This window comes from Dreissena polymorpha, chromosome 3 (genome assembly GCF_020536995.1).
Source record: "Dreissena polymorpha isolate Duluth1 chromosome 3, UMN_Dpol_1.0, whole genome shotgun sequence".
Lineage (NCBI taxonomy): Eukaryota > Metazoa > Mollusca > Bivalvia > Myida > Dreissenidae > Dreissena > Dreissena polymorpha.
In genome coordinates, this window is record NC_068357.1 from 99,674,485 (window position 1) to 99,701,386 (window position 26,902).

Here is a 26,902-nt window from a genome sequence, read left to right on the forward strand (position 1 = left end):
CGAGAACAGAAATCTTGTTAAAAAATGTTGTTTTTTTCAACGATGTAAATGGACTGAACATATATGCACGAAAAGATTTGTACTTACCTATTTGTTAATAATGTATTATTTTCTAATGAAATTTTGATATTCGGTTTATACTGCTGATACAGCAGCGGTATTGTTCATCAGGGAACGTGATCGGAAGACTAAATACTGAAAATCCCACAAAACAAAACAACTTAATAAGCCGTATTCTTTCTTATAGTAAGACTTTTATAAATGATGTTAAAAAAACAATGAAACATATATTAATTTGATCACAATTATAAGTTGTGTGGATATTGTTGTTGTTTATCAGCGATCGAACGTGTAAGAGATGCATTAATTTAATCAATTGTAAAACAAAGCCCTAAAAAAGCGGAATACACAACAATTGTAAAATTGTATCATCTTCTTTTCAATTGAATTGATTTTCGTTTCGTTTACATTGAATAACGATATTAATCAATTTTAGCATACATACGGAAAAGAACTCTGCATATTATGCAAATTGAACTGTCTTTGCGTGTATATTGAAATCTCTTTACTAATGATAAGGAGTGATAAAAATCTAGCATTTTATTATCAATAAATCTATATATGTAATTTATTTAACGAAAGTATTGTTTACCCTATTGTAATTGCTTGTTTTCATGTGGTGTTTCGTACACTGCAATAATTAACGTACTTGAAATCTATAAACGCAATAGCGGAGTTTACATTTGCAGGTACCCGTTAAATATCTCAATTGCGTAGCAGTTAAATTTCACAATATTTTAAATTTATTTATAAATATTAAACATTGTATTATTATGATTAAACTGGCTAATATATATACACTAGTTCCTGTAAATCCATTTCCGATAAAGTCTTCATTTGTTAATGTTAAAATATTTTATTGAAGCAAATGTTCAGTATTTTGGCTTGAAAATTTGGCTAAAATGACTGCTTAATTAATATGCCAAGGGGGGGGGGGGGTGACATGGGGGTATCATATATTGTGTTTAATTACCAGACACTAGGCTGCAACATGTGGTTTATGCAGGGACCCAAGTATACGTCCCTGGGTTTATGACACCTTGTTTTCTTTGTAATTGTCTGCGCAGTATCCGATCATAACGAGATAATCGGATTGTGATGAACAAAGATGCAATAAAACACTGGGATAAAAATGTTGCAACAAAGAGTGTCAACATTGGTGTAATCAATTAAATCAAACAATTACATTTATCATGAGAATTTATTTTATGTGTAACAAGGTAAGTTTTTTTTCAGACAAATAAAGGTTCAAATCAGGTACAATGTGTTGCGTACATAAAATCGATCTATTTGTTGTTTGTTTTTATCATTTATGATTAATTGTTTTCGTTCGTTAAATTTAATTTATTCTGAAATAAGTTCAATTGATGAGAATCTTTTAACAAAAAAAATGTCCGCGAAGAAGTGCCAAGTATGGAGATTTTTGTCATAACGACATACCGAGCTCTTACACGAGCTCTTACATTGTGTTCTACTCCCGAGTTCGTTGTTAGTAAAAACAAATATTAACAACAGTATAATCGTTTCAAAAATGCATTTCCTTATATGCAAATGTTTTATTTAGACATAACTAGTAATTTTTTTGATATTTTGCATGATTCCTCGGGGTCCGGCGATTCTCGTGCCGAGTTGCTATTCCTGGGGGTCCGGCGGTGCTCGTGCCGGGTTTCTTTTCCTTGGGGGTCCGGCGGTGCTCGTTCCGGGTTGCTTTTCCTGGGAGGTCCGGCGGTTCTCGTGCCGGGTTGCTATTCCTGTGGGTCCGGTGGTGCTCGTTCTGGGTTGCTATTCCTGGGGGTCCGGCGGTGCTCTGGAAATGGTCTTTTCCGGGGTTGTGGTGAACCAGTGGAGGGAATACCCTGCGCATCGTGCCAGAGTAATTGTCGGTTTGTTGCTGTTGTATTCCGGTGTAATTTATCTTATTTTGATGGTCCTTGATTGCTTTCGATGTCACCACAGAAAATTATAATACGTGGTTTATCCGTGGGTAAGCATACTTTTTTGATGCTATCAAAGAACTTTGACCATAGTTTCTGATGTGTCACGTTGTTGAAAACGATTGATCGTTTCACGCCACGGGTTTCCCTATAAGGCTATTGAATACCGTTTTGCACAAGTTAAAGGAAACAAGGGACAAAATTGTCACAAAACCAGGTTTTCATTGTGAAAAAAAATCTGATAAAGGGAGAAAACTCAAACTGAACTTTTGAAATGAACAAACAAAATTAACCCCCTTTGTAAGTTTGTTTAAAAAAAAATCTATTTTTAGTCGTGGCGACCTTGACATTGGAGATATTGACGTGATTCTTTCGTGCGACACACCGTCCCATGATGGTGAACAAATGTGCCAAATGATTTTAAAATCTCACAATGAATGACATAGTTATGGCCAGGACAAGCTCATTTATGGCCATTTTTGACCTTTGAACTCAAAGTGTGACCTTGACCTTGGAGATATCGACGTAATTATTTCGCGCGACACACCGTCCAATGATGGTGAACAAATGTGCCAAATGATTTTAAAATCTGACAATGAACGACATAGTTATGGCCCGGACAAGCTTGTTCCGCCCGCCCGCCAGCCAGCCAGCCCGCCCGCATTCGCCAATCTAATAACCCGTTTTTTCTTTCGGAAAACCTGGTTAAAAATAAGTCGCATCCGAATCACGACAACTAAAGTATAGTCCAATGGGTATACGGACATTTGCCCCTTCGGACATCTGCCTTTTAATTAAATCAGGCCTAAACGGACATCTGCCCCTTCACACAAATTCTTAAGGTGGACATCTGCTCCTTCACTCAGATTCTCAAGGTGGACATCTGCCCCTTCACTCAAATTCTCAAGGTGGACATTTGCCCCTTCACTCCATTTCTGAAGGTTAATTGGCATTTCATCTTCAGACTATATTTCAATAGTGCCTAAGGTTGTGAATTCAATGATGGTTTGACGAGAGTTCATTCATGATATGCTAATAGGTTATACATGTCATTCTCCTTGTTTGATAATTGTTCCTTCAAATGAATTTAATTTAAACAGAACTCAACTGAGTCATTTTAATTTGTGTTATTTGTGTCATTGAATAATTTTATAAATATTTATTTTTGAAATAAAGTATTTCATAAAAGATAATTCCATTATTCTATTTTATTAATGTTCTTTTTCAAATGTATTTACATTTAAATGCATTATCTTTGATGCTCTCGATCAATACCTTCATGATTTAAATAATTGCAGACCACCTCTTCAATTGTAAAAAACAGCTACATTAATTAGTTTAACTATCCTTATTATCAATATAAAGTGTTAAGTAATTTTCACAGTTATGTTCACAGTTATATTTGTTAATGACATAACAAATATCATTAATTGCCATACATGCCTGACGTCCCGATCTTGGCGGGACAGTCCTGTTTTTGGGGTGTTTGTCCCGATGTGACACTATTTGTCCCGACATTCGTGCAAAACGATATACGCTCTATAAGTTCACAATAAAATTCCCTAATCAAGCTCCGTCTGGCTTTAATTACCATCGCTAACCCCTTTATTGGCCCCTATTAACAAACCATATCTACTAGTCGAGAGATCCAGTGTTGTTTTTGACACCTTATCAGCGATATATCAGCAAATTATTGATTTTATCGGGCATTCACACCAGGGTATTTTTTACTCCTATAAATATGAGGTCGATATACATCGTAATCGGTAGATTACGTCTAATTATTTGGACTAGGTATTTTTATGATAAAGGTCGTTAATTGTTAGTGATAGATGCATCGTAGTGCATTAAGCAGATTGCTTTTGTATTTCAAGACCCAAATTAAGTCCAAAGATACTATTATTACGCGGTATTCAGTGTATTATATGTAAAACAAATCGAGCGCTGACCGATACCAGAGACATAAATTTACTTTCGTTTTTGACTGATTTACTGAAAATAATGTGTACATATTGCATCAATCTAAATTTAGAGTTAATGGATGATTGGTTGAATAAAAACAGTGCTAAAAACAACATCCTGTTGAACGTTGCCTTAGTCCCAAATGGATTCATCCGCATAGTGCACATGTTTGTTTACTTCCGGAAAATGGAGAACGTCTGTGTTCATGCAATTCTAAACACATTTATCGCCAATATTTGCCAGAAATTATGAGGTTTTGTAAGTGTTTCATATTTGATGTTATGCGTAGTTGTTCTTTCACTCATGTGAATAGTCTTACCGGGCAAAGATCGGATTTAATATTGGCTGCACGTAATTTCTGAAACGTTCATAATATGTTTTTATCTTCTTTGCATTTTCTGGTGAAATGTCTTTCCACGTGCTATGAATGTCACGTCCTCTGTCACCAATCCACAATTAGAAATATGATACATGTTCTTCCTCTGATTTGTTCTTCAAAGGTCCACTAAACATGAGTTTCACGTGACGTTCAAATTTGTCGAATGCTTCGGGTAAATTGGACGAGTTCCGGTCCATTCGCGGAGCTTGGATGCCACTTAAATCCATTTTTTAAACTTATGTGATGTGGATAAATCACTCAAATTCTGACACCATGTTTCATATTTGATGTTATGCGTAGTTGTTCTTTCACTCATGTGAATAGTCTTAGTAATAACAAACACAAATCTGCGCTATACTCTTTAATGATGTTACTACGTTGGTGGCTCAAGTGATACTGGCTTATCAGCTCACTGTACAATGTAATAGTAAGGTTATTCAAGCATGCAGCTATCTATAGTCTGTATCTAGTTACACTATGCAACAGTAAGTAATAAGATGATTACTGACTTCAGTAAATGTGGCATGATTGATCGTTTTAGGTGTCCTGCTTTTTGGTCAAATGTCCCGACATTTTTAATGGACTGTCCCGATTTGGACCCGAACATTTCTGGCATGTATGTTAATTGCTATTATGCTTTACCTTTGATGCTATAGATCAATACCTTAATTTAATTGAATAATTGCAGACCACCTGTTTCATGGTAAAAAATTGTTACATTAAATTGTTTAAGTATTCTTATTATCAATATTACTATTAATTGGCAAGTAGTTTTCACAGTTATTTTCACATTTATACAAGTGACATTAGTTTATTAACTGATACAAATGATATTAAAAGAATGCAGAAATGTACTATCTTCATAACTCATATTTTCATCATGGAAGTTATTCTCAGCACGAGCTCTCAAAAACTCTGCTATGATGGTCACTTGTATACAAAGAAGAACTCATCTAAGAGCACGATTTGTTGGGAATGCTACAAGCTTCCAACTCGCCTGTGTTTATTATGTGCATGCATGTTTGAAAATAAGTAAATAAAGATAATGATAAAAAAAACAATGCAATAGAGGGGCTAATGTCCGAATGGGGCAAATGTCCACCCTGAGAAATTGAGTGAAGGGGCAAATGTCCACCTTGAGAAATTGAGTGAAGGGGCAATGTCCACCTTGAGAATTTTAGTGAAGGGGCAGATGTCCACCTTGAGAATTTTAGTGAAGGGGCAGATGTCCGTTTAGTCCCGATTTCATGAAGGGGCAGATGTCCGAAGGGGCAAATGTTCTACATTCAGTACAATGTATAAAAGCTGCATTCAATAATGTTTACCTTTTTTTTGTTCTTTTTTTCTAAAAATTCATCTGAACAGTTGAGGTGTTTTGTTGTTTTGTTATGGTTGTTGTTTTCTTATTATTATTTTCTTCTAAAAAATCTTCGAAACAGTTTTGAGAGATTTAACTTTTGGCGTTTCTTTTCTTCCACACAAAAATCTGACAACGCGTCTGCAACGATCTCATTTTCAATACTTGATTTTGCAGACACATCATGTTCAACTGCAGCTTTTACGTTTTCTGTTGCTGCGTTATTTATTCTGTGAATTGAAAACGCGTTTTCGTCTACTTGCGCATTGTTAGCATCTTCTGGGTCAGTTTTGCACCAAAACAAATCTAAACTGTTGTCAACGGAAATCTCATCAGCATCTTTTTTGCACCATTCAACCTTTGCCGCTTTATCATTAACATGATCTTTGCAACATTCAACTTTTGCCGCTTTATCATTAACATGATCTTTGCAACATTCAACTTTTGCCGCTTTATCATTAACATGATCTTTGCAACATTCAACATTTGCCGCTTTATCAACAACATCATCTGTGCAACATTGAACGTTTGCTGCTTTATTATCACTAAGAAAATGGTGTTCTTCCACCGGATTGTCAACATTGGGTGAACTTTGATTTTCTACTTGTGCCAATTCTTCTATCACAGATAAATTGCCAGTCATGCTGCTTTTTAAAGACTCACTGTCATTCGAGAAACACAAGGAGAATGAAGATGTGGCGGGGTACAAGGAAGTCAGAGAGGAAGAAGAATAGGTGTCTAAATAACTGCAAAAGCTTCGGATTTCCTCCACAACAAAAACACTTCCTCGCACTCTGTGACCGGCAAAATCATAACTTGACCCTTCGCAAGCGTTCGTCGAGACCTCCGACGACGAGCTTTCAGTGGAGCTCGTGTCGGAATCAGTTGAGCTTAGAATGTGTGAAGCTCAGCTGCTGGTAGTGTCGCTGCCAATACTCGAGATTCTGTCATTGACAGGCTCCGGACTTTTTGTATAAACGATGGACCGGATGACCAAGTCTCGGTATTCGATTAAAACTCAGACATCCGGATCGTTGATGTTCAAATCATCCGCGTTGGGTGTAAACCTGACCCTAGTTGCACACCTCGAATCAAAAACGTATCGATGATATGATTCGCGATCCTGTGCGTAAGGGAGAAAAAACGAAGATTAGTTATGGGTGAATTTTGAGCAAAGAATGTTGTGTTCATTTGATTGATTAGAAATCAAATTAACACATGCGTACGTTTTTACGTTTGGTATAGACAAACCTTTAATGAAATATGAGCAAAAATTATATGTTAAGCTTGGGTAAAATTGTAATAAGTGTGAAGTATGCTCAAGGCAAGTAAATTTATGTACATATTTTATACGCCTTACGATTAAATTAATAAATAGTACACAACGTTAATCTAAAGGCAATAAAACAATACAGACAAACACCAACATGATATTTCATAAGAAATACCTCGGAGCTGCCACAACCTGGCATGAACCTTGACATCCGGTTGAAGCGTTCAATCACGGAACGTTCCTGAAGGACTTCTATAAAGACTGACGCCGATGACGTTCCAGACATGACGTCACGAGGCGTTATCTCGTATTCGGAGACGGCCCCGATCCCCAGCACGACGAGTTCGGCTTTTAGAACGTCATCGGCGTACTCGTCCACAAGCTTGTCCCGGAGTCTGTAATATTCTAGCAGCTCTTCTTTGTTAAGCGCCTCTGTGAAATCAAAGAAGATCTTTCATAAAACACACTGGGTACCAAATACATAAAGGATATATGGCAGTTATCCGAAGAGGGGCATTTATTATTTAATGAGCACTTTGCGCGTATGAATACACACAAACATTATCAGGAGACGATGTCGTGTTACCCTCCGCTAGTCTTTTATTAAAGGCTCGTGAAAAATTGCATATGCAATGTTTTAGACATAAAAACGCTCTAAAAAACATAACATGATTAAAACGTGTGTCAATGCCATGGAACAGTGAAGAAATTCATCACCAATATTTATATTATTAACGATAGATAATTAACAGTATTTGTTAAAGTTTCATGTATTTTAGTTTTTTTTACAAAAGGAAATAGTTTCGTTTATACACATTCGTACCAAACGGAACGAAATGAATATTCGGTAAACTATACTATGTAATAAGCTCAAAGGAAATATATAAAAAATCATTAAACCTAGATTGCTACCAAAATATTGCATTAATTGAGTTATGCTTTAAAAAAAACAACACCTTTATGGAATCAAAATTGCGTGACAGTAGAAGTAGTCGTAGAGATATTGATCTTCAACAATGTTTTTATTTACATGTTGGTAAAAAACTATATGTGCGGACGCTTGTTTAAATGAAAATAGTCCGCGCTCAGGGAAAACGAGTCTTCATGCAGGTCACTTGTAGTCCCAGATTAACCTAAGCAGTCAACACAGGCTAATCAGCGACGACTCTTTCTGATGTAATGGATTTTTTCGTTTAAAGAAAGTCTCTTCTTACCAAAAAGCTAGTGTAGGTGGAAAGTTTCGTCCCAGATTAACCAGTGTGGACTGCTTAGGCTAATCTGGGATGACACTTTACGCATATGCATTAATTAGGGATGGGATTCGAATACAAAAATGATATTCGAATATTCGTGTTCCCTTATTCGAATTTATTCGAATATTCGATTTTAGACATAAAATGAAAATGCCGAACTTACGCCCGTCCGGAGTAAAGTAATGTTCCTCATTGCCACACATTACACTTTCAATCGTTTTGTATATGCATCAGTGGAAAATGAGATAGATTTATCATTTTTGAGATCGATACATGATTATTTTTCACTTTATATTCGCTTAATACATTTAGTTTCATAACATTTATTTATTTCACATGTTGCCGGTAAACATTACCCTAATTCTGATTTATTTCAATATCATTTTTGGATTACTTCCCTTATATTATATTTGTTCTTTTGGTTTCGCATTTTTTTCAGTACGGACTCCAGAACCACGACGATGTCAAAACTTGGATAGAACTTTAATAATATATAAATTATATTCCTCATTTGTACTTTAAAATAAACACAAACAAAAACCTTAGTGCACACGTTGTTTTTTGTTTAAACAAAGATAACGTAAGAAAACAACATACTGGAACACATTCAGACACATGCATATACGAACTAGTTTTCAAGTTTCGTAATTATTATGTACATGCAGTGTGCATTCACAAAACAGTTAATCGCCATAAAACATATTTACATATATTTCGTATCTTCAGCAATAAACAATACATTCATCTATGCTTCATCCTCGTCAACGTAACAGACATTCACACGATTTTTGTTCAGAAACACGATGGCATCCACGATGCAACTTGAGAGTCTGTTTCTCAACTTACTGAGCAGTAAGCCGGTTGAACTAAACACCCTTTTGTATGGCACTGACGTCGCGGGCACCGAGAGTACACGTCGGGCTACCACTACCACCTTTTGGAATCCTGCCTCGTTCTCCCGCCACCACTGCAGAGGATCCATGCCAACGGACTTCTCGTTTACATAGCACTGAAGCTCATCCTCCAGCGTACTCTCCGGTGAGCCAAAGTCCAGGAAATCCAACTTCCGGCGTTTTGATGGGGTCTCAATGTCACCGTTGTTTATTGTGAACCTAAGGGGGAAATCGTCCACGCGCGACTCCAACGTATCCTGAGTAATTTTCCGTTGTTTGGACGAGAAGAACGCCAGTTTCTTATAACGCGGGTCCAATAGAGCACCTAATGCAGCCGTTGACCTTGCTGCTTCTTCCGATTCTGGCTGGAAGCGATGGACCAAATCATTACGAATCGCCTTTTTCCCTCGATGAGCGATGGAACTGTCCGTTGAGCAAGATACAAGGCTCTTGGTGACCAATCCACAAACGATCGGATATATTTCCGACACAGACACGTGACTCTCTGTACTCATGTATGCTGTCGTATCCGCTAACGGCTTTAGAATAACACACCACTCTTTAATAATGTCCCAATCCGATTCCCTCAAGTTGAGTGCGGCGTCTTGCTTCTATGTTAACTTTGGATCCAGCATGATGTCAGTAAGAACGCGCTGCTGCTCTACCAGGCGTTCCATCATCAGATAGGTGACGTTCCACCGGGTAGGGACATCCTGGATAAGAGTGTGTGAGGGACGTTCATCGTCTTCTGTCTAACACCCAGTTCCGCCGTCAGCGTTGTGGAATGCTTGAAGTGGCCGACGAGTTTTCTGCACCGACTGACAACCGTAGACACTGAAGGCAATTCCATCGCAGGCTTCAATGTCAGTTGTAGAGTATGGGCGAAACAACCCAGATCACCCCAATCCTCACACAAACTTGCAGCACACTCGATGTTTCTCGCATTGTCATGCACACACGTGTCCACTTTACCGTCCAAACTAAATTCGGTCGCGCAGTCCTTAAGGCGATGAGCAAGGTTCTCCCCAGTGTGACGTTCAGGCATGGCACGCGTGATGAAGACGTTTGACTTGAGGTCCCATGCGTCGGTCATATGTTGTTCAGTGACGGTGATTAAACTCTCGGTAAAGTTGGAGGTCCAGGTATCCGTAGTGATAGACACGGACGGAACGCTTTCTAATTGTGACATCAGCGCCTCACGCTCCACGTTAAAGCGTCGCTGGATACGAGACCTCACTGTTTTCCTACAGGGCACTGTGTAGTCGGGGGCTACGATGCTCATTAAGTTTTTGAATCATTCGCTCTCCACTATACGAAGAGGAACATAATCAGAGACAATCATGTCGGCTATCGCCTTGGTGATTCTCTCGCTCTTGAGTGGCGCAGTGAAGAAAGACGTTACCGCAGACTGCTTTTTCGGCGTTTCATCTGCACAATAGACAAAAACAATGATTATACGAAACGCACAATGTAATTTTAATTAAAGACAGGCTGTATGTCTCTTTAAGCTGCGTAAAACTTATGAGTCTCCCTATAAAAGACATAGCGTTATTTATTTTTGTCTTTTGAATGAACATGTATGCACACATAATCTTCCTCACTCCGTCCGTATCCCCTGGTGGTAAAAAATCTCTATGCTAGTGGAAAGGAAATTCGTAAATTATATAATATTTATATTTGTTTGTTGATCATCAAAATTTTGAAAAGTGTATAGCTGTATTAAAGTGATACATGATCCGCAAAACAAAATAGTGTCTTTGTGTCGTATGAACGAATCTGCACTAAAACTAGATTTAGATTCACATCGTAAATCGAATCATTTCTGTCGTCAGTTGTCAAAACGTTTAGTATGTTAATGCTGCATTAACCAATATAAGTGTATATGAAGTGAAAACACCAAAAAATAAACACCGATTGTAATAAACACCTATAAACTGTAAGGTGCCCATAATATCACTTTAATCAGTCAGAAAAATAATTATAAAGCTTACCCTTTTTCCCGCAGACGGATGCTGACCATCGAGATGGTTCTGCAAATTTGACGTTGTGGATTTGTACACGAACTCCTGCTTACACAAATTGCACGTTGCCTTCGACTTATCACTTGAGCGCGTAAAATAATTCCAAACACGAGAGGGAGGCATTATGAATTTGAAATTGTAGACGTATCTTGAAAATATTGCGAGTTTGAATGAACGATCTCGACCGTATATTAATTTATTATTGTTAAAAAACAAATGTAATTGGTTAATATATTTGAGCAACTACATTTTTATTAGATGAATGTATATAGCACTAAAATTGATTGGTCATTTGAAGGTAACGATAGTCGGGCTGTCTTAATTGCGAGACACTGAACTATAAATAACACGTCAATTTTCTTCGACAAAAGATTAAACGCGGTGTATTAACACCCGTGCAAACTGCCTGATAAAATCAATAAAGACACTACCCCTCTCACAAGAAGAAGGCGCGAGTACATGCAGGGGCAAAGCACATCAACTTTGTACCAGCAGGGACATTAATGAAGGGTACAAAGGGAGGACATCCGAGTATCGTAGACGGCACACATGACTGGGAACTACGGGCAGATCTTAGAAAACAGCTGCAGTTTCCAGACATTGTCCATACTACCCTACGTCCAGACATTGTGATGGTCTCCGAAAAAACAAAGAAGATCATTCTGGTAGAGCTGACTGTACCGTGGGAAGAAAGATGTACTCAGACACATGAGAGAAAGAAGGCCAAGTACGAAGATCTCGTCCAGGAATGTAGAGAGGCCGGGTGGAGAGCATGGAACTACCCGATTGAAGTGGGATGCAGAGGGTTTCCTGCACCATCGCTGGGAAAGATGTTCCAGGATATGGAAATAGTGGGACAGGCGAGAAAGCTGGCCATTAAGAAGGTATCACAGGCAGCAGAAAGAAGCTCCAGCTGGCTGTGGCTAAGGCAGGAAGCCATCCACTAATGGGTAGTGTCTGATCAACACTGCCGCCCGCCACTTAGAGCTTGTCCTAGGTTTAAAAGGGCGAAACAAGCAATGACAAGTGGTACCTAGCTGACGACATTAGTGGAAAGCAGTTTATCTGTATTTTACAACATGAAACCCTCCAGTTTGCCAATTATCATCTCGTTAATTGATGGCAGCTGTTATGCAAACAAAGACAGATGCACTAAATAAGTCTGCACTGAACAAAAAAATATACATTTTTTTTAATTTCTTTGCATATTTTTTTTTATTAAAAAACAAAAATCGAATATTCGAATATGAATTTTGGATTCGAATATTCGGCCGAGTTTCGAATATTCGGTCCCATTCCTAGCATTAATGCATTAAAATAAACATTGGTGGCAAAATCGTTTCAATATACCACCAAAGACAATCATATAAAGACTGGAATTTTATTAAACGCTTTTCCATACGACTTAAACTTGATTGAAACTTTATAGAAATTTGTATCATTGTTATAAAACGTAATAAGTATTTACTAGTTTTATTGGTAAATATTTTCTTGCAGTTAAATCGTGAGATCATACTGCGCATTGAAAAAAGCATCTGTTTACTTTGCAAATACATTCTTGATCAAGCTGAGCTTAAATATTATAATCGGAAACGGTATCTAACCAGTTACATGATAGTAATGTATGTTGATGTGCAGTATCTTTTAAACCTTTCCCGAAACATTCTTTTGTAATGGATATTAATCAAGCGATAAACAACATTTCTACACGTTCCAAATTATTCCGCCATGCTTATTTTAACAGAGTAATGATTGCAACTTATTTCCAAACTCAACGAAGAAAACGGAGCATTTTAATTATTTGAAAAAATATGTAATCATTTTTATTTAATACAAAGTCCAATCTTCGACGATGATAATGGAATATTTCACGATCTATGACACTTTCGTAACTATTTGTACTAAAATTATAATAGATAATTTCACACGACACAAATAAACAATAATGGCATTATTAAGTTGAATAATGAACGAGATTGTATTTTATGTGTATATAAAGTTTAATATATATTTTGACCTGCCTGTCTGTTCCACCTTCCCTCGCTCATGCCAATGCCTATAACATTTTGTTTATACATTTGGGCCGTGCTCTGTGAAAAGGAGGTTTAATATATGTGCGACACTTTCTGCTTTTTTTTTTTAAGAAAGTCTCTTCTTAGCAATAAACAGTTTGGCAAAAACTCCGAAAGTGTCGTCCCTGGTAAGCCTGTGTGGACTGCACAGGCTAATCTTGGACGACACTTTACGGACATGCATATCCCCTTTTTTACAGAGCGCGACTCATTTATTGTGTAAATAGTGCATCCCGGTAGTGCATACTTAAAAGCATCCGCTCACCTCTCTCCATAATTTTATAAATATGTTTTAGGTTCGTACATTCCATGCTGTTAAATCTGCCATTTGCAAACAATAAGAACGTTAGTATAATATAAGTGTTGAATTTAAATTTATGAGCATGTATCAAATCGATTTGATTTTTGTATTGTGTTTGGTAAATCGTAAAAACCGAGGGTAAATGGCCATTGAACTTTTCTGATAAACTTCGATTACGTATGCTTATCAGTATACATTCGGTACAAACATGCTGGGAAAATGATAAATATTCGAAACAAGTGAAACATTAGTAAAAAAACCAAGCACGGTGTGTTTTCGTGTATACATATTGATCATTACCAACTCATTTCAAAATCAAGCCTTCATCCACCATATGAACTATTTGAGGAGTTCGTCAAGTTATCAGACTCTAAATGAATCTGGAGAATTATTTCATTTCGGGGCTGTCCGTTAAGCGCAGTTGTTGGTACACGCGCCTCTCACATAGGCGACCCGGATTCGATCCCGGTTCCCGGAGACACTTGAATTTGGTGGTCACCATACCGGACATGTGGGGTTTCCTACGGGTATCCCCCCCCCCTCCCCCACAACTCAAAGAATGCGTCAAAATATACAATATTTCGATTACAACTAAATCGCTGGATATTGCAGCTATAATTTAACATTTGTCAAAATGTTCATTAGTCTAGTGGGTTAATTAGGTAGGAGAGCTGGGGCACACTCCGGGTCTATGCATTATGCAGCCTGCGATGCGGAAGGACCTCATAAACTTCGAAATATGCATTACATTTCGGTTTACACTATCTAATCGGAGCGGCTAGCTCGGTTTGTAGAGCGCTGGACTAAAAGTCTGAGGATCTGGGGTTCAGGTCCCTCCCGACTTCATACATGTAGTTTGTAATATGAATCTTACTTCGACCATTCACTTTCTACTTCTGATCTAGGGCAGTTGGGAGTTACTGGAAAACGGATGTGCACTAAGTAGTGGTAAACTAGATCAAAGGAAAAGTTTGAGATATATATCAGCCCGATTTGATATTACTGAAATGTTGTTGAAAATCGACGAAAACCGTAAACAAAAAACGTATCAAAAAGAGAATGATACTTCAATAACAAAGAGTAGTTTTTTATTTTCCTTAAAAAATCTAATGTTAATGTCCGATTAGTTAACATGTTACATAGACCAGTGTTTTAAGTGTAGTGAAAAGTAAGGTCACTTCCAACAGCCTTGCTGTTGGGCTAGCTCTTTAGCGACGTGGTTAAAGTGTCGGACTACCACTCTGGAGGTCGTGGGTTCAATCCCCGGCTTGAGCTCAGTATTTTCACATTAATTGGGTTATTTTCACATTAATGTCGGACTACCACTCTGGAGGTCGTGGGTTCAATCCCCGGCTTGAGCTCAGTATTTTCACATTAATGGCGACGAGGATGGGATCCGAACTCACGCGGGGAAACCCCAATGCATTAGCACGTTTGCAGTAATGACAACCCCCACATGGCAAGTGCTCTGGACGAATACCCGCTACGTAAAACGAACAGGGAACCAGATAATCAGGCCTTCGGAATAAACTGTCTGCATTACCGTGTTTCTTACCCGGCCGATGTTGAATAACCATGTGGTATTGGGACAACTCTTCAATCCATCTAGCCAACTGTCCTTGGGGATCCTTGAACTTCAGTAACCACGTCAGACTGAAATGATCTGTTCGCACTGTAAACATTTGCCCCAGCAAATAATACCGAAAATGACTGGTAAATCTCACAATGCTCAATAGTTCCTTTCTGGTTGTGCAATACTTTCGCTGTTCTGGGGTTAAAGACAGACTGCTATAAGCAATAATTATTTCTTCCCCGTTTTGCAACTGGATAAGTTCAGCACCAATTGCCACGTCTGAAGCATCTGTATCCAAAATAAATGGATCTTTACTGTTTGGAAGGCTCAATACTGGCGGATGAGTGCCTTCTTTAATGCCTCAAAAGCCTCTTGTCATACCACCGAAATTTATTCTTTCCTGTTATATTGTATAAAGGCTGAGCCAATTGTGCAAAGTCCTTAACAAATGAACGATGGTAATTAGCCAATCCAAGGAACCTTTCTACATCTTTCGATGAAACTGGAACGGGCCACTCAGCAACTGTCTGTATAGCTTTTGAAGTCATCTTCAGCTGGTTACTTGTAACTGTCCGGCCAAAAAACTCCACTTCCCGTTGAAAGAGAATACATTTCCGGGGCTTCAACTTTAAACCGTGTTGTCTGGACCGACGTAAAGTGTCTATCAAGTTTCTCAAATGACTATCGAAATCTTGACCTAGGACCAGGACATCATCTAGGAACGCAAGCACCGTCTTCCATGTAAGCCCAGGCAACACCAGGTTGATAACCCGGGAAAATGTGGCGGGAGAATTGCTCATTCCAAAACCCATACGCACATGTTCAAACAACCCATATTTGGTCACACACGCAGTCTTCTTTCGATCTTCAGGATTGACCAGAACCTGCCAATAAGCGGAATTTACATCCAATTTTGAAAACCACAGGTTTCCCGCAAGGGTGTCTAGGCAATCCTCAATCAACGGTAATGGAAATGTATCTTTAACAGTCACATCATTCAAGACTCTGTAGTCGATACACCACCATCTCTTTTCCGTATGAGAACTGGCGATGACGCCCAATCAGAAACAGACACTTGAATAACGCCTGCATCTAGCATTTTTCTTAAATGCCCTTCTTCCTCATTTACAAAACAAGCCGGTGTTCGTCTCATGCGCTGCTTAATTGGCTTTGCATCTCCGGTATCGATTTTGTGGTCGATTCCCGTAAAAGTTCCCAAATCGAAATCATCTTGTGCAAAGACATCTTGATATTCCGATAAGCATGCATACAATTTCTGGCTTTGTTCTTCATTGAGGCATGTAATGGATGACTCATAAAGGCCTTTAAGATGTTCTGGAAGGCTAGTTTTAGATTTCCCATCTGTTTCTAGTGTTGGGAGCTGAGAACAAGATGTCTTCATCTCCCCTAACTGGTTCTCATTTACTGCGGAGACATTTAACCCTGAGTTACTATAAGAAACATCAGGTTCTTGTGACCCTTCAAGGTAACTAAATACCTCACAAGCCATTGCAATCAACGTGTTTTTCCTCAATGTTGCAAAAGTCTCTTTAACATTGATGAAACACACCAATGGATCCCTGTTGGCTGCCATAACTGTCCTTGGCATCAGAACTTTATGTGTCCCCAACGATTCGACAACGTAGTCACTGGGCATGGGTGCATCTAACTTACAAGGCAAGCGTACCACCGAATAAGGTGGGACCACCACTCTCTTTTTCAACATCACTCTAGCCACCGTCGGCTTCCCTTCTTTGAAACTAGAGCTAACTGGTATTATTTCCCCATCCAGTATCAACGTGTCTGATTGCATATCTAACAATACTCCAAGATGATGCAAAATGTCATGCCCTAAAAGCATTTCATCGACGATTGGAGCCACATAAATCCTTTCTTTGAAGCAACGGCTGCCCAATTTTATACTTATAGGTGCTATTATGAACCCTTTAAGAGCCGTTTCTGCGTCAGCCATCTGCATTACTACATCTTGGACCTTTTTCGGAGCTTTCTTCAACTTATCATACATTCTTGAAGAAAGAATCGAAATTTCTGCCCCCGAATCCAATTTTGTATTCAGTAATAAATCACCAATCGTGATTTGCACTACAGAAGAACCTGCCTGTACCCGGCATATCTTTATTGAGTCACTTGGCCCTCCGGAGCTTGTCCCCTGCTCAGTGGACTCCTTATCTTTACCGTCATCACTTTGACTCAAACTTGACTGTACTTCCTGTTGACTCAATGGATCCTTCTGCATTTGCTCTTTCCGTGTAGGCGAGCCACAGGCCCCACCTACAGAAATTCTTACTGAAACTGGCGGATTATACTGTGAGCTATTCTGACTACTCCCCTCTTCAGCCTGTTTTGGTACTTCTAACATGTTTGGCGAGTCAAAGACCCTACCGCATGAATCTGTAACAGCTGATTGATTCACTTGTGGTTCACAGTTAACTGGTCGTTTAAGAACATCAACGATCTTTATACTTTGTTGTTATTTTTGCTGAGATATCATCTGTTGGGATTTCTTGAAAACCTTTGGCGAGTCACAGACCCTGCCATTAGAAGACGCCCCTATCTCTCTCTTCCCAACCGACCTTTCTGGTGGACCAACAGTCTTCACTTTTGTGGGCTTGGACGTGTGGTCTTCCCGTCCATCCCCTTGTCGTTTAAACGTTCGGGCTTATATCCTTTTTTCTTCAACAATTCCTGAAATTGTATACAATCTCTCTTCCGGTGACCCATCCTTCCACAGTGAAAACATGGCCCCCATCTTTGTGGCTTCCCACCAGGCTGTGTCTCTCTTACCACGGCTGAAGGCGGGGTAATGTGCATTTTCTTGGCAAATTCTTTCAAAGCAGATGCTATAAGCTCTTCTGTCTTTGCTTCTGAAGATGCCTGCACCGCATTTACTGAAATGTCTTCTCGGCCCCGTCTGTTCTTTTTGCCATCTACCGCCAGCGATATGTATTGGTGCTGTTTAACCAGGTCGAGAGCTTCTTCCATGCGTGAAGGATTTTCTAAACAAGCATGCTTGGCTGCCTCTCTGTCATTACAACCCTGGCAAAACCGGGAAATCGCTTCAAACCGCATATGGTCTTCTGGAAGGTCCGTAAACGCTGGTGTGGCTAAAGTAAGCACACGGTCAGCCCAGTCTTCCAGCGACTCCTCATGCCATTGAACAGCTTGACGGAACTTAGCTTTCGACGTCTCACGAAGTTCCTTGGTACCGAAACGAGACTCCAACGACTTCATTAAACGACGAAATGAATATCGTTCATTTTCTGTTGTAGTAATAGTGAAGAAGTCAAGAGCCTTGCCCTCTAAACTCCACAACAGATAATCTTTACATTCGTCTTCAGCCCAATTCATCACCCTTTGAAAACTTTCAAACTTTCGCTTAAAGGATAGCCAACTGGTTTTCCCATCATAACGCAACGCCTTCGGATGTTTCCGAGGATCACCCTGTCTTCGAGAGCTACGTTTGTGAGAAGAACCATCGTTATCGTTCTTTCAATTGTTCTTTGCCCTATCGTTATGTGACCTTGACCTTGATTCGGAGTATGAGCTCGATGACTGACGTGAATGTGCCCTTCTTGTGTTCCTTTTACTTTTCATGTGTACTGAGGGGCATCTACGTGGTATTACACTTCCATCTGAATCAGAACTGGACGACGATCTATGCACCTTTACTTTTTGACTTCTTGATTGTCGTCCGTTTGTCCTGTGTGTAACTGTCGACCGTTTTTTAGATGATGATAATGGAGAACTATAAGTCCTTCCATTATCTTTGCTTCCATCTCTTGTTGGTGACTTCCGGTGCTCTTTGTCGCTGTAAGTCTTAGACTTCCGAATACTACGTGAAGACCTTCTTTTATCTTCTGGTGACTGTGATCCACTGGAAGATGGTGATCTAAAAGACCTACCACCTGCAGTTGTTCTTTTCCTACTTCCGGTTGTCCGTTTCCGGATGCGTGAAGATTCTCTTCCGTCTTCCCGTGACCTTGACCTACTGAAAGATGGTGATCTAGAAGACCAACCACCTGAAGTACTTTTACGTGCACTTCCGGTTGTCCTTTTCCGGTTGCATGAAGATTCTCTTCCGTCTTCTGGTGACTTTGACCTACTGAAAGATGGTGATCTAGGGAACCCACCACCTGCAGTACTTTTGCGTGCACTTCCGGTTGTCCGCTTCCGGTTGCGTGAAGAACCTCTTCTGTCTTCTGGTGACTTTGACCTACTGTGGGATGGTGATCGATACAACCTACCCCTTGCAGTACTTTTACTTGCACTTCCGGTTGTCCCCTTCCGGTGGCTTCTAGACTCTCTGCTGTCCCTTGATGAATATGATCTACTTGGAGATGGTGATCTATAAGACCTACCACCTGCAGTATTTTTACTTTCACTTCCGGTTGTCCGCTTCCGTGATCCACCCACATCACTTTGTTCACTGCCCCGTTGTTTTCTAGAACTTGGTGTTGGGTACTGTTCAGCACTGCGAGAGCTAGACTTCCCTAATTTCCCATATTCATAATCCGATGACTCCCCCTGACCAATTGGTTTCCGTGTCTTTGAGACCTGTAAACTTGTCCGAACCGAAGAACATGAGCTGGTTCTTGAACCACCAGTACACGAACGTTGACCCTGGTCATCTTCAAACTTCACAGGACTGTAATGACGGACCATTGGTTTAGTCTGTGTCAACAAACCAGGCCATGATGCCTTACTGTACGGCGGGTTCGCCCACGAGGACATTATTGGGGCAGTCGTGATTATCCATGACGACTGTGTGTGTGATACTGATAGTCTTGTACTCGTAGACACAGTTATGGCGCACAGGACATGAAGAGAGTGCTGCAGCCATTGCATTCAGATCTTCATGCATAGACCAGCCTTCAAAATCCATCAAATTTCGGGGTGTAGGCTTTGGCTCAGAAAAGTCCAACATGGCTAACACTTCTGACGTCATCTTGCCTCGCAAGGCTAAATGCAGCACTTCTTTGGTGACGTACCCATACGAGGAGCGCAATTCCACAATAAGGGTAGCAATTTTCTCACCGACTCCCGGAATTTGCATTAATTCTAGCACAGATGCCGTATTCACGTTGATAGACATTTTTATTGAAGAAACAAGTGCAGGGCCAATTAAATGTAACTAACACACAAAAACAATGTTACTACTGTTTTATTTATTGAACTACCAAACCAAAATATTCAATAAAGTGTAAATTACTTTAATTGCAATAAAAAATTAATATTACCCAAACAATGTTTTTTAAGAAAGGATACGTAAAAGGATATTTGGATGTAGGACTTCACAGCCACCAGTCACCTTTACGGACACTAAGGTTTTTACCTTTGCACTATCAGTCACCAATACTCTGACCAAGCGTGACTATAAGACACAGCTTGACAATTAAATGGTTTGCTAGACCTCACAAATACACTGACCAAGCGTGACTATAAGACACAGCTTGACAATTAAACGGTTTGCTAGACAGACTAAGACCTCACAAATACACTGACCAAGCGTGACTATAAGACACAGCTTGACAGTTAAATGTTTTCAGCGTGACTAAAAGACACATCTTAAACAAATAGACCAAATATTAAAATATCTTGGCTTTACTTATTTCTCTACAATTTTCCCAACACTGTCCCTTTAATACTGTTGACAGACTCACTGGCTACTTAAATCCGTGTAATTAATTAATTAATTACACCGATACTCCTTACTACAGTGTTAAACCTTAACCCCCACCTTGAAACTGCTGTACAATCAACCAATTATTTTCAAAACCCACAATTTCCCCACCCACTTTTCAAAACGTACCTAACCTGATGTTCTGGAAAAAAGTGAAAAATAATTATTGAAACCGACTGTACACAGTAACTTCCAATTGTACCTCGTCGCCAATAAAGTCGCCGACAACGCCATGTCTGACTACCACTCTGGAGGTCGTAAGTTCAATCCCCGGCCTGAGCTCAGTATTTTCACATTAATGGCGACGAGGCAAAAAGGTACTGTGAATGCGGGAGTCGGTCTGAGCTGTTAAATGGTTTCTGGTAGGGCGGTAGCAAGACATGCTGTAGCGGGTGTGTCTGGGCATTGAATCATTAAAAGGGGGAGGAGTGTAGTGAAAAGTAAGGTCACTTCCAACAGCCTTACTGTTGGGCTAGCTCTTTAGCGACGTGGTTAAAGTGTCGTACTACCACTCTGGAGGTCGTGGGTTCAATCCCCGGCTTGAGCTCAGTATTTTCACATTATAAGCGTTGTTTGTTTGTTGTTGTGTTATTTATTGTTTTTGTTTTTCAAATAGTAACCGAGGTAAGTGTATTGCGATATGTTCACAAAGATGTCAACATTACTCGCTGGTACCGTTCTGATCCAATCTTGTGGAATCCAATATATGAAATTATTAATATATTGCCGCTGCCAATCAGCAGATATTATACAAAGGGGCGTTAAACCGGTGGTGTTTTAAATTAAAATGCGTTTATAACCTACCAATCTCGTTTTCCAGCATTCTGGCCAGTCGGTCTTCGTTCACTGCGAGCATCACCAGGTCGTCGATATCCAGTCTGCGCCATTCTCGCAGGCGGTCTCTAAAATTTTGATCTTCACGATCGTCTTCTTCTATACGTCACCTCCTCCTGCATTTCGTTTGCACTTAGGTATGCATGCACTAGTACCCATTCTATAGGTCTTCAGTGATTCATACAATGATATAAACAGCAAAAATACACGTAGATCTATATCGATCACAGATCGCAGTTGATGAAAGATTTTCGTTGTCAAGTTGATGACGTTATTTTAAATAATACGCATGCGTTAAATATGCGCGTCATGACGTCACAATACGATAAATGTTTTCGTTTGTGTGTAACATCAATCTACATGCAGAGTTGTCGTGCCTTGCTTTTAAGACAATCTCTGCCACAGGTGGTTAGCATGTGGCTATGATATTAATTAGTGAAAACATCATTTTGAATGATAAATAATCAAATTATAACGAAAACTCAACTTTTCTGGAAAAAAACACTATCAAATATATATAGAGGATATTTGTTGGATTCGATGGAATATCGATTTTATTTCACTAGTGATCATTTAAAATATGTATTTTTTATGATCACGAGTGAAATACAATCGATATTCCATGGAATCCAACAAATTTTCTTTTCATTTTATGCTTTTTCACCGTTTATTTACATTGTAAAAGAGTTACAGTAAACTGGATAATTTCGCTGGATTTATTACGTCATTTCGTCGAAAAATGACGTCATTTCACAGTAAAACAGTGAAAAATATCGATATTTTTCACTGTTATTTTCACTGTTTAAAACAGTGAAATGTCACTTTTATTTCAATGATATTTCTCTATAAACCATCGGAAAGCATAAAATAAATACAATTATATTATAGTTATATATATAAATTTGATAGTGATTTTTTTTCAGAAAATGATTTTTCGTTATAATATGAGTATTTATCATTCAAAATGATGTTTTGACTAATAAATATCATAGCTACACGCTATCCACCTGTGATCTCTGCCATCACAAGAATATCATACCAGATTTGGTAGTTTTTTTAAGTATTATATTATGAAAAGTAGTCTTCTTTTATATTTTGAAAAGAATATAAGTTTAGTCTCATAACAAAAAACAACATATTACCTTAATTTAAAAAAGGAAAAATTACAACTGTAAAATTATTGTACCACGTGACTAGGCTATCTTCACGTGGTTGGTTATGAAAGCAGGGATTTGATCAAGCTATGCAGTCTCATAGTATCAGCTCTCCTCATAATATCGTTCCTTTAGCGAAAAATATTCAAGAAGTGCTGGATAGTTAATGCTTTTTTCAATTTTTAGAAGTTGTAATTTATTTGATGGTTACCCATGACTATTACGACGATCATTCTCATGATCTTATAAATACAAATTTTACTATAGATTGACATATAGTCTAACATATGCGTGTTTTTGTATTTGTTCACTTCCAAAATTCGTATGTATTAATTAAGAGGGCCGATACTCACAGGCGCTCAATGGCAATGTTTTTTTTAGTTACCCGTTGTTTATTATAATGCATACACATACTTGATCAATAAAAGTATTACGACACAACGTCTTCTTCTTAAAAAAGATTGTTCGACTATGTACATAGATAATATCAATCTGAACGCATCGGACAGTGGGCTACACCACACCGTCTCTCTGATGTATGTAGGCGGCCGTCATATTGGATTTGGAACTACTTTAGAAAACAAGATGGCGGCCCCCTCGTAAAGAGGAAAAATTTAAACATGTGTTTAAGCTCGTCTTTTTCAAGATAACATTCTTTAAGTAATAATTTAATGTAGATCTGTGAATTCCCACAACGTACTTAAAAACTTGTTAAAATTTAAAGATGCCATTACTGACATACGTGTAACTGATAGGGAGTACAAAATTTTAAATTTACTCGATGTCAATACTATAAGTTATAGTATTGACATCGAGTAAATAATTATATAAAAATTAAATCGACTGTTTTCGTTATATTTTGTGAGATACGAGGATTGCTTACATAAACTTGATAAAGTATGAAACACATCACTCATTGTATTAGCATGGATGGCCGAGTGTAGTTGCAATAATCCAACTCCCAGCTATTGACCCTCCGGGTACGTATGTACTCATAAAAAGCTCAGATCATTCAAGAAGAACTAGGCCGAGTGGTCCAAACGGTAGACTTTTACTCCACGGGGTCAATGGTTCGAGCCCATTTGAGGGTTACTTTTGCTCGATTGGTCATTGTCGGCTCGGGTACTACTTACATGTACCCCGGGTACTCTTAAGTATACTTGCATGTACCCCAGGTATGGTAAATATACTTAATCGTACCCGGTCGATTTTAGACTGTACCTGAGTTATATTTCGCCCAAAATCCGATGTCGGAAAACGCGCTACCGATTATCTTAAACAAATTTCTCTTTTAACAAAACTGCACTAACATGCTTTTTGAATATGAGTTTCGATTATAATTTTAATATAGAGGCCATCTTACAGAAAATTGACATACATGTTAATATAATAAATTTCAAAAAGTAGCCGACAAAGACCGATTTAGCGTTACATTTCCCGGGTACGTTTTAGTATATTTACCGTACCCGGGGTACATGTAAGTATACTTAAGAGTACCCGGGGTACATGTAAGTAGTACCCGAGCCAACAATTACCAATCAAGCGTTACTTTTTTATTTTTATTCAATTTTATTCTTTTATTCTTTTTTTTTATTGCAGCTTTTTAGATCCAATGTTTGCATTTATCAATATAGCATAGAGTCTATAATGAAAAAGATAATTTTGGGAGTTCTTATGTTATAGTTAGATTTTGTGACATTTAAAGGATTGCTTATATAAAGTATAAAATAAACCACTTACTATATGGGAGCACTGATGGCCCATTAGTTTAAGCTTTTACTCCAAGGGTCAGTGGATCGAGCCCAGTTAAGGAAGACTTCCTTTCTTTTGTTTTCTTTTTTATTATTTTTTATTGGAGTATTTTGCTCAAATGTTTACTTATCAATTAAAATATTTAATAACAAACTTCAATACATGTCTAATCTGTGAAAACGTCCCTTTGATATTGCTAGTTTTCCTCTTACATGCCCTTGTATTTTAAGATAGAATACTTTCCTCTCCAGAGGAAAGAGGTATGGGTTTGAATCCCATCGGGGGCTTCAGAGGATGATTCATTTTGAGACAAATGTTAATAGTTGCTTTAGTGTATCCCAAAATTAGCCTTCTTTAAATATATAACTGTGAAAGATAATTCAAAATAATGTTTGTTTCTATATACATTGTGATCCATGGACATGAACATTCAATTATGCAAGAAACATGTATGATTTGAGGGAAGAATACGACAGCAAACTTAGAATGGACATTCATTTAAGATTGTTAAGTAACCAAAACTATAAATGTTGTAAAGCTTAAAATTGTGTATGACGTCCTTGCTTCTGGACAGCAGAACAGTTTAGGCATAAATGATTACTCTTTTTCTTAAGAATCAACATTGATGCATTATTACTTAAGCAAAGTTGAACTTTTTAAAAACTCGATGAATTGGGAACTGAATTTTTCATGTTCGTTACCATTACTGAACATAATGTTACTGGTGAACAAATGCCTTCTCTCTTTACACTCTACAGGGAGATGGTGTTTTTCATAAATATCCAGGTTAATTTGTATAAATACCGGGTAAGACCTCGTATCATATTTATATACATGTAAGCTATACATTTATATTTAGGGATAAAATCTGAACAAATTTGGTAGAGGACTATTAGATGTCACTACATACCAAATTTGATAGCCCTAGGCCGGATGGTTATGGACAAGAATATATTTGAAGTTTTCACAAAATAGGCCTTATATAAGCAGATGTTCAATTTTGTGACCCCCCGGGGCAGGGTCAAATTTGACCCCAGGGATAAAATTTGAACATATTAGGTAGAGAACTATAAGATGTCACTACATACCAAATTTGGTAGCCCTAGGCCCAATGTTTATGGACAAGAAGTTTTTTAAGTTTTCACAAAAAAGGCTCCATGTAAGCGTATTTTCAATTTTGTGACCTCCAGGGCAGGGTCAAATTTGACCCCAGGGGCATAATTTGAACAAACTTGGTAGAGAACTATAAGATGTCACTACATACCAAATTTGGTAGCCTTAGGCCCAATGGTTATGAACAAGAAGGTTTTAAAATTTCACAAAAAATTAGCCCTTTATAAGCATACATTCAATTTTGTGACCCCCGGGGCAGTTTCAAATTTGACCCCAGGGGCATAATGTGCACAAACTAAGGAGAGAACTATTACATGTCACTACATACCAAATGGTAGCCCTATGCCATACAGTTATGGACAAGAAGTTTTCACAAAATAGGCCTTATATAAGCATATGTTCAATGTTGTGACCCTCGGCGCAGGGTCAAACTTGACTCAAGGGGCATAATTTGAACAAATTTCGTAGAGGATTATAAGATGTCATTACATACCAAATGTGGTAGCCCTAGGTCCAATGGCTATGGACAAGAATATATTTGAAGTTTTCACAAAATAAGCACTTTATAAGCATATATTCAATTTTGTGACCCCCGGGGCAGTTTCAAATTTGACCCAGGGGAATTCTTTGAACAAATTAAGAAGAGAACTATTACATGTCACTTCATACTAAATTTGGTAGCCCTGTGCCATACAGTTATGGACAAGAAGTTTTTAAAGTTTTCACAAAATAGGCCTTATATAAGCATATGTTCAATTTTGTGACCCCCGGGGCAGGGTCAAATTTGACCCAGGGGCATAATTTGAACAAATTTGGCCAGTGGAGCTAAAAACTGATTCTTTGTGCAAAGGGGATGGAGGAACTTTTTAAAAAGTTGTTTCATTGTGTGGAAAATTGAGTTTAAAAATGTATACACAATGCCTAATATGTGGCAAATTCCAACAATGTCTGTGGTTTTTCATGTAAAAATAAGAGATGTGTTTGTCAGAAACATAATGCCCCCTATTGTGCTGCTTTGAAGCCATATATTTGACCTTTAAGGATGACCTTGACCTTTCAGTACTCAAAATGTGCAGCTCCATGAGATAGACATGTATACCAAATTCCAAGTTGCTACTTTCAATATTGCAAAAGTTATAGGAAATGTTTAAGTTTTCGGACAGACAGTTCGCACATATAAGTTGGTTTTACAAATTCACTGAGTGTAAACATTGGGCACTTATATTGCTCAAAGTGACCGGGAAACAAATTCTTGTGTTCTGATTTACAT

The 26,902-nt window shown here is 38.4% G+C and overlaps 2 protein-coding genes across 4 annotated transcripts; both read right to left on the reverse strand.

Moving 5' to 3' along the window:
- Positions 1–1,579: 1,579 nt before the first annotated feature.
- On the reverse strand, positions 1,580–21,573 carry LOC127870734 (uncharacterized). Of its 3 annotated transcripts, none has more exons than XM_052413175.1 (4): positions 15,061–21,573; positions 7,141–7,397; positions 6,093–6,815; positions 1,580–6,050 (listed from the first exon to the last, which is right to left on the reverse strand). In XM_052413175.1, exon 1 carries the CDS (start codon positions 17,456–17,458, stop codon positions 16,076–16,078), a length of 1,383 nt encoding a protein of 460 aa, XP_052269135.1. In that variant the 5' UTR covers positions 17,459–21,573; the 3' UTR covers positions 1,580–6,050; positions 6,093–6,815; positions 7,141–7,397; positions 15,061–16,075. The 3 variants fall into 3 exon arrangements, with proteins under 3 accessions (XP_052269135.1, XP_052269134.1, XP_052269133.1); XM_052413174.1 differs by having other exon boundaries at positions 1,580–2,150; positions 5,661–6,815; XM_052413173.1 differs by having other exon boundaries at positions 1,580–6,815.
- Positions 8,761–21,867, reverse strand: LOC127870735 (uncharacterized). The gene is made up of 2 exons (XM_052413176.1): positions 21,584–21,867; positions 8,761–10,539 (listed from the first exon to the last, which is right to left on the reverse strand). Exon 2 carries the CDS (start codon positions 9,624–9,626, stop codon positions 8,964–8,966), a length of 663 nt encoding a protein of 220 aa, XP_052269136.1. The 5' UTR covers positions 9,627–10,539; positions 21,584–21,867; the 3' UTR covers positions 8,761–8,963.
- Between the last annotated feature and the right edge of the window lie 5,035 nt (positions 21,868–26,902).